Source organism: Meriones unguiculatus, chromosome 11, assembly GCF_030254825.1.
Source record: "Meriones unguiculatus strain TT.TT164.6M chromosome 11, Bangor_MerUng_6.1, whole genome shotgun sequence".
Taxonomy (NCBI): Eukaryota; Metazoa; Chordata; class Mammalia; order Rodentia; family Muridae; genus Meriones; species Meriones unguiculatus.
The window spans coordinates 33834969-33850224 of NC_083359.1; the positions used below are offsets into that span (position 1 = coordinate 33834969).

Consider the following 15256-nt stretch of genomic DNA (forward strand, 5'->3'; position numbering starts at 1 on the left):
CATAGCAGACAAAAAGCATGTAAAGCGAAGACAGCAGGATATGTGTTTGAGCATTTGGATGGAGGTGAGAAGGCCGGCACAGAATGGAGATAGGCTTAATTGATGAGGGAGGGAGGGTGAGGACAAGAAGTTGTGGCAGCATTGGTCTAAAATCCCAGCATTTAGGAAGAGGAAGCATAAAGATTAGGAGGGCAAAATCATTCTCCGCTATATAGCCGATTTGGTTGGAAGCTGCAGTCTTATCTCAAAATACAAAATACATGAGCTGGTGAGTGGGCGAAGGTGTTTTCTGTACAAGCTTGACAACCTGAGTTCGATACCCGGGACCCACAGTCAAAGGAGAGTACTGACTCCCCAGATTTGTTCTCTAACCTCCATATGTACACTGTGGCATATTCATGTGTTCACATATGCATACATACACAATAATTAATTTAATTTAAAGGGGGGGAGGAAAGGAGGACAATCTTTGGGACCACTGTAGTGAACTGGGGCAGAGATGTTCCGACTCAGCAGCAACATCCTGAGCACACGGGACCTGGTAGTGAGATGTGGATTTTATACTAATTATAGCAAGGACCCACATGACTTGGGAAACCAGGGAATGACTTGCACTTCTTCGTGAGATCAAAAAGAATATCCTGGAATTGGTTAGGATTCAAATGAGGATCCTCAGATTGGGTACCGCTGCTAAAATGACAACCTAGGTTCATTAGAAGGAAAACCGTAGCAGTCCTTACATAAGAAATTGCAGTTCTTCACACTTACATTTTTAAAAAAAGGTTGTTTTTTCTCTGCCCATTTCATGGATGAGGAAACAGAGGTTCTGAGAGGTAACATCCCTTCACCATGGTTGCCCTCACAACAAATAAGGAAGGGTCTTTCTGATCTCAGAGCCCAGCATCTTTTTTTGCCATGCCTCATCATTAGGATTGGAAGTAGCTCATTGTCCCCCAAATATGGGACTCTCCTGGTACTTGCTAGCCTCCCCTGGACATGACAGTATAGCAGAATACTCATTAAGCTCTCTGGGGGCTCCACCTAGCACCCTCGGTGTCCCAGCAACAATAGCATTGGCTTTTGTGTTTGGGTCAAGGCATACGAGGTTCAAGTCCTGCTGCCTGTGTTTACCCATTTGAACCTCACACACCTCTGTAAAGTGTGAGGTTTTTTTAGCATGTGCAGTAGTGTGGTTTCTGTGCTTTGAATTGCCTGTCCATGCATAGGAGCTGGCGGTAGGGGACGGAAGTTTCCGAGTTAACTAAAGGCTCTGAGTGTCAGCCATTGCTTTAAAGAATGGCTGAGAGATCCCTGGGGTTCCCTCATCAGGAAGGGGATCTCTGAGTTCTCTCAAACAGAAATAAAAACAAGCCTCCTACTACTGCACGTGGCAAGCTTCAGCAGATTTTCCCAGAGGGTAGGGGGTGCTCCCATGGCTTAAGAAGTATTTTGTTGTTGTTGTTGTTGTTAAGGATTCAGGGCTACATCAGGACACTCACACTCAAACCACAACCTGGGAAGAAACATGCCCTTCCCCCTCAGCCACCCCTCCCAACAGCAAGCTTGAGGCCCTTGGGCTAGAGATAGCACAAGGTGAGGGACGCGTTTCTTCCACGCCGTCTCCGGCAAGCTCCCCCCCCCCACGCTGTGAGCAGTGCCAGGCAGAGCTCCAAAGCTAAGCAGGTTATGAGATTACTGCCGCCGTTCAGTCAGCAGACAAATTAATCTCCTTAAGTGGTTTAGCGGAGGGTGGAGGTGTGTGGGGCTGAAGGTGGGAAGCCTCCCTGGGCTCAGCGGGTACAGCACAAGGCTGGGGAAGCTTTTTGCATCATCTCTGTCACCTGATGTGTCCCAGGCTCTCCTCACCACTGGCCTGTCTCCCGCAGCCTGCCCCCCAGTCTCTGTGCATCACCATGTATCAAGACCCCTGTCATCTCCATTGCCCCCAGGACCCCTGAGGGCTTAGGGGTATTTGGCTGTAAGGTAAAATGCCTGCAGTTGGCCTTTGTGGGTAGTAAGGTGTGACTTCTTCACTTTTGTAGCTCAGTACCTGGTAGTGGGCCCCCGCATACCACACACTGTCATTACTTGGGCATGGAGGAAATGTTTACCATGTGCAGACACCCCATTTATGACCTCTGCCAGGGGTAGAGAGGGAGGAAGAAGGAGGAGCTGACTGTAGCTGCATCCTCCCTCGCTCTCCTTAAGATGCAGAGGCTGTTAATTTGTCCCAGGTATGTAGGGAGGACCTAGAAAACCATACTACTCTTTTATTGAAAATAAAAATGGTATTGGGCTACATATTGTGTATTATTATCATTATTAGAGCTATGGTATTTAACCCACTATCATAATCAATAAGACACAGACACCTGTTAGATTTTATAATTACCTTATTTATCTTGGGCTGGGTAGATAGTTCACCTATGCTATCTCATATCTTCTAGCCCCATGACATTCTTGGAGTCCTCTTTCCCAGCCCACATACGTGGGTTCCTTCTCCTCAATAACCCATCATGGTGTCCTCCTTCCTCCTCCCTTCCGATATATCTGTCTGCTTCCTGTGATTCTCCTGTTCCCAAAGCCTGGGATCCTTAGCCACGCCCACATCTTTCTGTCCTGCCCAGGTACAGGCTTTTTTTATTAGCCAATCATAAATAATGTCTTGGGCAGATTTATACAACAAGGATAGGTGTAACCAGATCTTGAGGGCCAGTAATTAGCATCAAGATACAAGCATCAGACCAACCCCCAACACTACTCTCTGGACACAGTGACTCTGGCTTCTAACCCCAACACTGCAGAGGCTCAGACAGGAAGATCAGGTGTTTGAAGCTAGCCTGGGCTGCATACCAAAACCCAGTCTTAAAAACTAAAAACAGGCCGGCCTGGGGAGCTAGTAAAGTAAGTTTTTGCCTTACAAACATGAGGACCTGAGTTCAACTCCCAGAATTCACACTGAGAAAAGAAAAGAAGCCAGTATTGCTAGTGTGAGCTTATAATCCCAGCACTGGGGCAGCAGAGACAGTGGATCCCTGCAGCTTGCTGCCCAACTGATCTATCCTACCAAGTCTTGGGATGAGAAGCCCTGTCTCAAAAAACAATAGATGTGGCTCCTAAGGAACACCACTTGAGTTAACCTCTGGACTGAACATGTATGCATAACATGCACACACACACACGCACACACACACACACACACACCTTGAGCATCATGCAGTGGAATTAGTAGTCTCTAATCTGACCTATGGACTTTTTCCTCATTCAGTGCCTGCAATACCCCTATGAAAGTAATTGTCCATGACGCTGGATGTCTCAGCTGCTCTTCACTATACCCCAGGATCCCTAGTAAGCAGACTATAATGCCGGTGAAGGAATGGACTTGCCAGGAAAGTGAGAACAAGCAGGCAGAGAGAGACAGAGAGAGAGAGAGAGAGAGAGAGAGAGAGAGAGAGAGAGAGAGAGCTTTCTTTTCCCGTGACTTTATATAGGCTGCCAACAGAAGGCATGGTCCAGACTAAAGGTGGGTCTTCTTACCTTAAAATATCTGGATTAAAGGTTACCTACCCCAAAGATCAGGATTAGAAGTGGATCTTCCAAGCTCAAATATTTTAATGAAGGGGGAAAAAATCCCACACAGATGTGCCTGGCCACTTGGGTTTTAGTTCAGTCCAGATGTGGTCAGGCTGACAACCAAGAATAGCTATCACAGATATAAACTCACACATGACCCCTTCCCTTCTCAAGCCAAGGACCTTACTTGACTATTCAGAGGTATTGGAGTTCGCTGGGACCATCAGGTGAGTGGGGTAGCATTGTGCGGTTTCTGAACTTGACTTTCCCTCTTTTGTCTTCCCCTCTCATACAGCTGCCAGTGCGGCCCCAGGGTGTGGCCTGAAAGTGGCCTGTGTATCCGCTGCAGTGTCTGATGAGTCAGTGGCTGGGGACAGCGGTGTGTACGAGGCTTCTGTGCAGAGGTGGGTTCCCAGGTGTTGTTCTGTTCCTGGGGAGCCTGTGAGCTCTGGATGTTCAAGCCCATATTCCACAGGATGAGGTAGGGCCCCAGTGACCTAGCCTTTCCCCTGGCAACCCTCTTTGGAGCCAAGCCCAACATGCAGGCAGCGAAGACTCATATGGTGTCCAAGGCTCCTAGGGCAAATACAGGTTCTGGGGTAAAACTGCAAAATGTACATCACGGAAATAGATGCTAGAAAAAGGGGGTGCATCCTAGAGAGGAGTACCAAGCACCTAGGAAAATGAGGACCCAGAGGAACACTGAGCACACAGCCAACAGCCTCACAGCAAGAATCCTGAGTCCAAAAACAAAAAAGCTTTTGTTCGTGGGCAGGAAGCTAACCCCTTCTGCTGGTGTCTTTTAGACTGGGCACCTCTGAAGCTGCTGCATTTGACAGTGATGAATCGGAAGCTGTGGGTGCCACTCGGGTTCAAATTGCCCTGAAGTAAGTGATGGGGGGGGTTAAGGACGGAGACCTTGACCTCTTCTTCATTGACAATATTGTACCTTCTTGGCTATCCAAGGAAGAAGCAGGACCCGCTAGCCTTGGTGGGCTCTTGAATAGAGGGCTACTTGGCCCTTCACTATAGATGAGGAATGCTGAGTTTCTTGTGACGGATACTGAGCCCCTGTGATGGGTACTGAGCTGGACGATAGCAAAGGACATGGGCTTCCTGTTTGTGTAGTGTCTACGTGTAGTATCTACTCTTATGGTGGTTGTCTTTCTGTCCCCATCCACACTCCTGTGTCCCTAGTTCAGGTTGACCCTGGGGGCCACAGCCCAGCTCTGGCTGACGTGTGCATTGCTGCTGCTGCTGGTTTTCCTTCCTGGGGGATGACTTCCACATTTTCTTCTGCAAACATTTAAAATGTCGGAAAATTTCACACTAACTTCTGCCACCTCTTTAAAATGGAAATGAGCGGACCATTTGGATGGCTTACCCAGTAAAAGCACTTACCATGAAAGCCTGCGTTCAGTCCCCAGAACCCACAGCGGGGAAGACAGAACTGACTTCCAAAAGTTGTCCTCTGACCTCCTGTGCCCTGTGGCATATGCATACCTGCACACATATTCACTCTCTGTAATAATAACAATAAATAAATAAAATAACATTTAAAACTTAAAAAACTAAAAAGGGGCTGGAGAGACGACTCCGTGGTTAAGAGTCACCAGTTACGCTGCTCTTGTAGAAGACTCATGTTTGGCTCCCAGCATATACACATGGGTGACAACAGCCTGGAATTCTAGCTATAGGGGATTGATGTTCCTGGCAGCTGCCAGCACTACACTTACACACACACACACACACACACACACACACACACACACGTACGTATATTAAACATATATGTCTTTAAAATAAAAACAAGCCAAGCATGGTGGTATACATCTTTAGCCCCAGCACTTAGGAGGAATAGGCAGGCTGATCTCTATGAGTTTGAGGACAGCCTGACTTCCATAGCAAGTTCCAGGCTATATAGCAGGATTTTGTTTCAAAAATAGACAAGCAAATAAAAATTCAGATGGCTGCCAGTTCTGGACCTGTTTCTGGTCATGGCCACAAAGCTAAGGTTAAGTGCTGTCTGGCTTACCATACTTGACAGAGCAGCCAGCAGCCATGACATGGGATTGTTAAGAAAGAAAATGTTGGGCATGGTGGCACATACCCTTAATCCTGGCACTGGGGATGCAGAGGCTGACGGATCTCTGTGAGCCAGCCTGTTCTACATAGACTAGCCAGGGGTACATGGTGAGACCCTGTTTTAAGAGGAAGAAAAGAGGGAGGAAGAAAGGGAGGCCAGGAGAAAGGAAAGAAGGAAGGGAATCATTTGCTGATAAGTGTTGTGCTGCCCCTTCATTTCAGATATGATGAGAAGAATAAGCAATTTGCAATATTAGTCATCCAGCTGAGTAACCTCTCTGCTCTGTCACTGCAGCAAGACCAGAAAGTGTAAGTATGGAGCCCTGCCTTTGTATACACCCTCTCCCCTGCTGTGCTTCTCCATGGGAAAGCTCTTTAGCTCCATCCTGCTCCAACTCAAACTTTAATGCAAGTGAGCATGCTGCCTGTGGGCACACGGCCACCGTGGCAAGCTTGCTAGCATTGGAGAGCTTCGCTATAGATAGCTTCTCCGCTTCCGGGTACAGCCTGGAGGCCCATGGCATGCTGCTCCGGGAATGCTGGGTGAGCTGGTCCTTCGTGGAAATCTCCTGGACTGTGACCTCATGAGAACAGTCAGGTCTGTTATCTTCCCTAGGCTGAAATGACTCTCTGCCTCTCCTGTGGACAGTCACTGTGCTTCTCTAGGAAGAATGTGACGGCGTGTTACCTGGAGGCACACACCTGCGCTGTCTCCATGCATCCCTGCTGTACACCGGGCTCATGTCATATTGTACTTATCCACCTACACATTTTCTCCCGTAACTAGGTCATAAGGCCTGGAGAGCGACAGCAGTTGCTGTATTCAACCAGTGTCCTGGGAGAGGATGCGGGGTGAGGAGAGAAAAAGCTGACAAAAAAAAAAAAAAACATGAGAGACCGGATTGGCTTGTTTCTAGTCTCCGCCCCCTCAAACAATGGCAGGACCACAAGTGCCCAGATTTGGTCCTTGTGCTGGGCTCTCTGTGCCTGCAAGAATGAGGTCTAGGTCCAAGGACAAACACATCTGTAGTTTTGTTAGAATTGTCCGTAAAGTGCTTGCCACAAAAGTATGAGGGACAGTGTTTCATCCCAAGGACCCACATGAGGAGGCAGGGCATGGTGGCACGCAGCTGTAATCCCAGCACTGGCAGGTGTGGATAGGCAAACCCCTGGGGCTTGCTAGCCAGCCCGCCTAGCCTATTCAGAAAAGCGTTAAGCCAATGAGAGATCTGTCTTTAAAAAATAAAAAATGATAGACAGCATGTGAGGGCTGACACGCAAGGTTGACCTTTGTCTTCCACTTGCACATGCACACAAAGCAGAACTTTCAGATTCCTGCCTGTAGGGATTAGAGCATCCTCTGTGCATGAGTGCCCCTGTTCCCGCCGTTGCTCAGTGCTCGTGAACTGCTGCCTGTCCATGTTTGGAACCAGTTCGCCTCAGCCTCCACAAACTTTGAGACGCTAAGAATTTGGACATAGGACATTCTGCGCTCTCTCCTTCACAGCTGTCTCCCTGGGGATTTCTGCAGTATGTCAGCCGTAGATGGCTGATGCAGCTCTGACGGTTCTGTCTCCTCCAGGAACATCCGTGTGGCCATCCTGCCTTGCTCTGAAAGCAGCACCTGCCTGTTCAGAACCCGGCCTCTGGACTCTGCAGATACCCTCGTGTTCAATGAGGCATTCTGGGTGTCCATGTCCTACCCAGCCCTTCACCAGAAGACCTTACGAGTAGATGTCTGTACCACCGACAGGAGCCATGTAGAGGAGTGCCTGGTAAGGGCTGCAGCTGTCTCTGTCTGTCTGTCTACTTGGCCTTCAGTCCTTAAGACGTGAGAGTGATACAGGTTGGGGTGTGCTCATTCTGAATGTCAGGCAGACAGGCCTCCACAGAGAATGGTCTCAGACGTGTGGGGAACCCTCTATTGGGAGAGGCGCAGCAGACCTGAAAGTGCCTGGAAGTGCATGCCACCTGCCTCACCCTCGCTGTGACACAGTAGAGGTCAGACAAGAAGCTCGGAGTAGTAAGAACAGCCTGACGATCAAATCTCGCCTTTAACACTCTCGGACTAGCTGAGAGGCCACGGGCAAGTTCCTTAACACCTCTGCTTTCCACTTTCTTTGTCTACAGTCCTTCCTGGTTGTGCACCGGTGAGTACATGCACACAAAGCACCCAACGAAGTGTCTGACACGGGTTCTCAGTAAACGGGACCTTTCCTGCTCACCCCCCCCAACCCCCCGGCTTCCTCCTCCTCACCATTGGCAGAAGCCAGGGTCGGAGAGGCAGTGGCTCTGTGAAAGCCATGTACTTCAATTCAGGCAGAGCAAGGTTGTTCAACCTTGAATAACCCCTCCCCAGGGGATTCTGGGATACAAAAATTTTTGTTCTGAGCTGAACAAAATGAAAGGCTTTCTTAACTCTGATGCCATTTCAGAGTGTTTAAAAGGCAGCTCCCGTGTCTTTAAAGCAGTGTGGGCTTTAGAGGTCTCTGCTAAGAGCCCATTCGGTGCCCGTGCCTGTGCTGGGCACTGGAGAGCTGGTGAGAGCCCCTTGGACAAGGAGACAATGTTGGCAGCTGACACACAGACAAACCATGGTACAGGCTGTGTTGGAAATGGGTGGGTTCAAGTGACAGAAGAAAACTTGACACTTGTGTAGAGGATAAGCCAGGGGTTTGTCCGTGGCACTGAGCGGTCTCCCTGCATCCACATCAGGAAGCTGAGAGAGTAACCATGGCAGTTGCTCCATCCCCTGCAGGCTGGTCTTTCTCCTGGTGGCAGCCACAGGCCTTTTTTTGTTCAGAGTGGGAGACTCCTGGCTGTCCAGCCTCACCTGGGTGTGCTCGTAATGGAGAAGCCTTCCTGCTGGGGAATTTGGGGGGCTGCATCCTCAGGAGTTAAGGACAAGTCAACAAGCTAACCCTTCTGAGCCCTTCCACCCGAGAGCCTTCAGTGCCCAGTCTCAGTTCCCAAATCTGTCGTGCAGCCCTCTGATGGAACATGAATGCAATGCTCCTCAGACTTGGCACACATAGCAGGTGTTGTGAGTCACCTGGCAAAGCGCAGGTGGAGATTCAGCAAACCTGAGAATCTGTGTTTCTAACTGGTTCCCGGGGAGTGGGAATGCTACGGTCCCCGGTCACATTTTGAGTGATGCGAACATAGAAGGGAGGAGTACCCACCCAGGCTAAGTGCTCAGTGGACGTGCATGTCAGTCACTTTCCTGCTGAGCCCGTGACAGAAGACCTGCCTCTTCTGATGATGTTACCATGGACACAAATTCAACAGTGAATGTCAGTCGGATGACATTTTCTGACAGACACTAAATTAGGTCCCCGACAAGCACTCTCTCCATTGATTTCAGTCATCTTAAAAACAGCTACTTGGTGCCAGTGGGGAACTGAGATGAAAGATCTTACTTTGGGTCATACAGTTACATGGCGGCAGAAGGTGTATTTGGACCCACTGTCTGCAGGGCATACATTCAAGCCCCCCAGTGTCCTTTCTCTGCTAGCTCAGTGCTCCTTGGAGGCTACAAATGGTAACAAGAGGGGCTGAGGAGGCATGGTGGGCACTGAAGGAAAATGTTGCCAGACCCAGGGTCCTCTGGTCAAGCTTTCCTCAGCCCTGGGAATTCCAGAATCCTGTTTTCTTCTCCTGAGTGGGTGCCTTTTATTCTTCCTTCCTAATTGAAGTCTGGCCATTGCTGGTTGCCATGGCAACAGCCAAAGCACTCATCTTACAGTGGCTTGTTGCTGCCCATGACCAATGGGAAACCTCCTTGCCTGCCTACATTGGGAACACGAAAAGCTTCGGTTTGGGTGGCTGGAGGAGGAGAGACAGTGAGACCGGAGAGGGAAAGGGTCCCTGGGCTCCCACTCGGAGACTCCCTGCCTTGCTGGGGCTTTGGAATCCCCAGTCTGCTTTAAGCCATTTAATCAGCCATATCATTAATAAGTGCCTGTGTGTTTACCGTTGGGCCAAAAGCCCCTTATTTAACTCTCAGCACACAGCCCCAGGGAGAAGCATCCGGGTGTTCTTCATTTTACAGAATGAGCACGGCCCCCAAAGGCTAAATTACCTGCCCGGTTCATCCAGTGAAATGACCGAAGACCAAACTGCATTTGAACACATTCACCTTCTTTATGTGTTCCTGTTGAACTGTGTTACGTTATGTTTCAGGGTGACCAAGGGCCTCCCCAGACCCCAGGGTTCAGGGGAACGCACAGCCTGCCTTCCCTAAGATTGTCAGCAGCGATTTTGCTACCTGTGTTACTGTGACATCCCCTTGCTCCCACCGAGCCACTGAGGCCGGTGTCATACAGCTCAGGCCTGGTGTCATACAGGCAGACCCCACCATTGGCCGTTACAACAGCTCCCTTGTTCCTTTCTCACCTGGTGTCACTAACCCGGAAAATCCCCAGCCCTGCCAAGGTGAACCCCACCCCCACCCCTGTGCAACTGGACAGAAAATACACCTAGGCATTGCTGCGTGGCATCCTTTGAAAGTTATCATTCACCAGTGTTTTCCCACAATCCCTGAATGCCCCTCATCCTCACACTCTGTCTCCTTGGGCCATTTGCTCTCCAGGTTGTACATTCCAGCATTTATGGGCTATTCAGTAAATCATGTATGTTGAATCCATGAATGAGTAAATGCCCTCAGAAATGCTTCTAGTTTGTGAAGGTGAATGATATTCATGCCTGTGAGCCGGTACCAGCAGGCAGTGCATCTTGTTGTCATTAATAATAATCTGATGAAGGTGTCATGCTTCCAAGCTGTTCTCGTGGTCCCTCCTCAGCTTGTACCTCGAACGTAGCCTGTCATGTTCTGAACTGCAATATCCGTTATATTTGTACGTCCCCCCCCCCAGGAAACTGCTGTTCCCTTGGTGGGGGATCGTGTTCTAGACGTTTCTCTGGCTGCAGGGAATACTTATGGAATGAATAAAGGAGTAATGTACATATTCTTCTGTGTACTTACATTTATTCTGGTGCCTGGAGCATGGCAACCATTTAATTCCTGAATTAAAAACACCACCACCACCACCCCATCCTTGCTGTTCTCCTCCTTCCCCTGGTGAGGAAGCTGGTGTCAGAATTGTAGTGTCACTACCTGCTGACTTCCTCTCCCTACTATTCTCCCAAAAATTGCTGCTAGTCAGCCAGACTCAGCAGTCTGCACCACAACCTGATACGTCCCATTTCAGGTTGAATATCCATGTCAGAAATACTTGACCAAAACGGTTTCAGATTTCAGGGGGGGGTTGTTTGTTTGTTTGTGTGGGGGTTCATGTTTTTTGTTTGTTTGTTTTTGTTTTGTCTTGTTTTACTTGTTCAGAATATTTGTGTGTATAATGAGATGTATGCTGGAGCTGGAATCTGAGTCTAAATAGGAAATTTGTTTGTTTCAGATACACCTTGTATCCCTAGCCTGAAGGTAATTATAGAATATTTTCAGTAACTTTGTGCATGAGAAAAAGGTGCGGCATGGCATTTTTTTTACTTGTGGCATCCTCAGATAGTCTTGGGGTTTGGAGCAGTTTCGATTCAGATTGACAGCAGAGATGCCCACCCTATAGAAGGAGAAAGCAGAAGACAGGCTCTGGGGTGGGTTAAAGAGCCCCTGCCTCAGGCGAGCCCTCCCCGGCTCTAGGCCCACTTTGCAAACTGGCTCCCACTGGTTCATCTGCCACCCATAGACCTAGCCACTGGTGTGTGAAAACAAAGGGGAAAGTGGGTGGGTTGACCCCTAAACCTGTCCTGAGCTCTTCAGAAGGACTGGGTAAAATGCTTGAATGCCTAAGGAATGGGGTAAGGCTAGCTTACGGAGCTTCCCTCTGGGGCTGGACCAGAAGATGCTGTACTTGAAAAGCTTCCTTTGTGGTGAGACAGGGTAGTCTGTTGCTGTTCATTTTTAACTTAAGAAGTGCATTTGTACGCTTCAAAGAAAAGGTACATGAAAAGCTCCCACTCTTTGACATCAGCCCTGATCCTACTGTGTACCTTATATACTTAGCCGTTTGGATTTGTTTATTCTTTATCTCCCCATTATTTGTTGTGGAACACATGATCGTCATCATACACCGTGCAAATGTGTGTGTGTGTGCACGCATGTGTGTATGCGTGTGTGTATGTGTGTGCGTGTGTGTGTGTGTGTAATTTTTTTGCATTTAAATGTGAACCATAATCCTTAGAAGGTAGGGTCAAGAAAATTAGTTCAAGGCCCGTCTCTACTACAAAAAAAAAAAAAGTCAAAGTGAAGGCTCCTGTTCGTGGGTCATTTTGAACTGGTATCAAGGAGATAGATGCCTACACGCATGATTTCCAAGCCAGGGGGTAAATGCATCCATGTTTTTGCTACATGTTACCAAATTCCTTCTATAAGGAATGTAAAAGCAACCACTCCTGTAATTGCTTGTTCAGTGTTGTGCTCCTTGGGACTCTCAGCTGCTAGAAAGGGATCCTTATTATCCTTAGTACTCAACCCAGAACCTAACCCAGATTAGCACAGAAGTATCAACAAGCAAAATTCAAATAACCCAGTTTAAAAAAAAAAAAAAAAAACTGGCCACATGCGAGCGTGGTAGCATAAACCCATAATCCCAGCACTAGGGATTCGTCTGTAAAAACAGAAGAATCAGAAGTTCCGTGTCATCTTCAGCTACACAGCAAGGTCGAGGCCAGTGACGACCTGTGTCAGAAGATACTAGATGTATACATTCAGAGAAGCTAAACATGGTGGCACAATGGCTGTAAATTAGCACTCAAGAGGCTGAGTTCTGGGTGTGGGTGGGTAACATAGTGAACCCAAGGCCCCTATCTCATGGGGACTGCTGTTTTCCACATGGTCGACGTTAGCTGACATACTCAGTCTCTCTTGTTGTTTGTCCCTAACAGGGAGGTGCTCAGATCAGCCTGGCGGAGGTCTGCCGGTCTGGGGAGAGGTCAACGCGCTGGTACAACCTCCTGAGCTACAAATACTTGAAGAAACAGGAGAGGGAGCCCCAGCCAGCAGGAACTCCAGGACCTGACCACATGGTGAGTGGACTAAGCTGATCGGGCTGTGGGCCTACTCCCACCGCCTAACCTGCAGCACCCGGTGAGCTAGAGCTAGGCTTGTGGCAAAGGAGAGGAGCCCAGTGTAGGAGAAAACAGAAGCAAGTGGGAGGAGAGGGGTCATAGAGGAGCGGTCTTCCCTGAGCGGTCATGACCAGTGCTCCCTGTGGGTTCTCATTTTTTCCTTCTGAATTCTGCTGTATCTTACATCAGCAACAACAGCAACCAAAAAAAAAAAAAAAAAGAAAGAAAACAAACTTTAAAGTTTTTAAAATGTCATGTAGAAGGCTATGTGAGTGGATCAGCGGATGGGACCAGTCTAAGAAAAGTGAGATCCCAGATAAAAGAAGGATAGAAGGAAGAAAAAGCTGAGAGATAGAATCCAGTTCCTGCTTTGAGGACCTGAGACTGCAGGGGGGTTAGGGAGGCTGTCCAGAACTTGGCTCCCTCGGGGCCAGGTGACAGATGGGCCAAGCATGTCACTTCTTTGAGACTCCGTGTTTTCACGTCTATAAGGAGTTTGATACGGTTGAGGACATGAATGTAGCGAGTGCTTGTTGGGTAAATGGCATCTGGCTTGTTTGAAAATGCTTTCCTTGCTTTAGCTTGACTGTGTTTTAGTGCTGGTCATTGAAAACAGCCCTCAGCCTTCTCTGTGTGTGCCTGTTATCCAACATAGTTAGCCAGAAGCGGGAAGATCGCTGAACGTTTGAGTCCAGCTTAGTCTGCAGAATTAGTTCCAGGCCAACCGGTCTTTAAACAAAAACAACAGAAAGACATGCACCCAGTCGTGGTTCAGTAAGCTGCTGTATATGAGCAAACCACCTGTCATGGCCCTTGCTTAATTTTAGATCTCTCTCTCCTTCCCCAAAGAACGTGTCAGGGTTTCCCAACCCGGAGAGTGAGAACGGGGGCTGACAGTGAGGGCAAATGAACCATGTGATGAGAAAGCCAGGGCTTCCGTCTTTGCTCGGATGTCAGCAGAGCGAGCGCTGTCTGCTAGGCCATTCTTCTGTGCATCCACCATCATAGTTAATCTTCATAATGACCTTTCCTGGTGCTTATTAGAAGAAAATGAGGGCCAGAGAGATTCAGTCATTCTCTCAGGTCACACAGTCCTCCTCAGTAATGGCACTACTCGATCCCTTCTGGAACCCCTCCACATCTGTACCCACGCACCCCAACCCCAACTTGCCGCTGTGTCTTTGTTCCCAGACACACAATGCTTGCCTCCCTCTTGATCCTTAAGGTTTTGCTATGTCCTTGATGTTTCACGTGGCACGAAGACTCTGACAGACATCTCTCTGATCTCCTTCAGTCAGAACAACAATGCTTTCCCTTCACTGCTAAACTAACTTTGTGCCAAGTAGGTCCACACACATAGAGAGATACTCTCCAGACCAGCCAGGGAAATGAAAACAATAGTTCCCATACGTGAGTGACTATGGGCTAGATGCTTGGCCGCTCCAGCCTTTGGGGTTTTTCCCCTGTGTTCTCTTGGAGGGTTACGTATCCGGATGCCCGGTAGGTATGGCGGCACCCAGGGTCCCCACTGACCTGACAGCCTCTCTCTCTGCAGGATGCTGTGTCTGCCTTGCTGGAGCAGACAGCTGTAGAGCTTGAGAAGAGGCAGGAGGGGAGAAGCAGCTCCCAGACGCTGGAGGGCAGCTGGTAAGTGATGCACTCTGTGGGGCTGGACTCAGAGAACTCTGACCACAGGGCATCCAGGGGCAGGTTCCCCTGAGCATCAGAGAACTGTGCGTACAGCCACTGCGGGCAACAAGGCTGGCTGGGCACATGGCACCTAAAACCCTTCCCCAGTTTATGTTCCACAGACTTCCCATGCCTTGTGCCTGCCTGATGCTGCTGTTTATTTTAGTATGCTGACATTTATTTGGACTTTTTTTTAAAACTGGGCATGGAGGATCGCATCTGTAATCTCAGAACTTGGGAGATTGAAGTGGAAAGATTGCTATGAGTTCAAGGCCAGTATAGGTCACCCCCCCCCAAAAAAAAAGTTTCTTAAGCCTGCTGTAGATTTTAAATTTGAATCATTTACCATAAGCTGGGTATTATACAGTAAGAGTTGTACTTGGTTACTAGGAATAGATGGAAGAAGTAAGAGAAATGAGAAAGTTCTGGGTTGGGAGTGAAGCTGGCTGGCAGAATGTTTGCCAAGTACACATAAGATCTTATGTTCAATTCCCAGCACCTGAAGGAGGAGAGGAGGAGGAGAAGGAAAAAAATTATTGAAATTGATTCTTTGTTACTTAAGAACAGGAGGAAACAAGCCAATCTCCCAACTCCGTATTGTTACTGGGAACCCAGGTTCCTTCTCTCTTTCTCTCTCTCGTTTGCTCTCTGTACTATGAGACCTCAGCATTGAGGCTGCTTTATAAGCTCAAGATGGCTGCTCCCACCAGGCAGTCATCCATCAGGAAAGATGCATCTCATAGCCAGGTAGTTCTTCGGCAAGTCACATACAGCAGCATCCACTGTTTCTCCTCGGCTAGCCTTTGCTGTGTGGCCCACTCTGCTG

The 15256-nt window shown here is 48.6% G+C and overlaps 1 protein-coding gene across 1 annotated transcript in view; it reads left to right on the forward strand.

Moving 5' to 3' along the window:
* Nucleotides 1–15256, forward strand: part of Wwc1 (WW and C2 domain containing 1) — a 142034-nt gene that overhangs the window by 108418 nt on the left and 18360 nt on the right. Inside the window, exons 12-17 of the mRNA XM_021631511.2 lie at nucleotides 3869–3977; nucleotides 4380–4460; nucleotides 5881–5967; nucleotides 7241–7433; nucleotides 12559–12699; nucleotides 14297–14388. Coding sequence (XP_021487186.1) covers nucleotides 3869–3977; nucleotides 4380–4460; nucleotides 5881–5967; nucleotides 7241–7433; nucleotides 12559–12699; nucleotides 14297–14388 — 703 coding nt within the window. The remainder of the gene's footprint in view (nucleotides 1–3868; nucleotides 3978–4379; nucleotides 4461–5880; nucleotides 5968–7240; nucleotides 7434–12558; nucleotides 12700–14296; nucleotides 14389–15256) is intronic.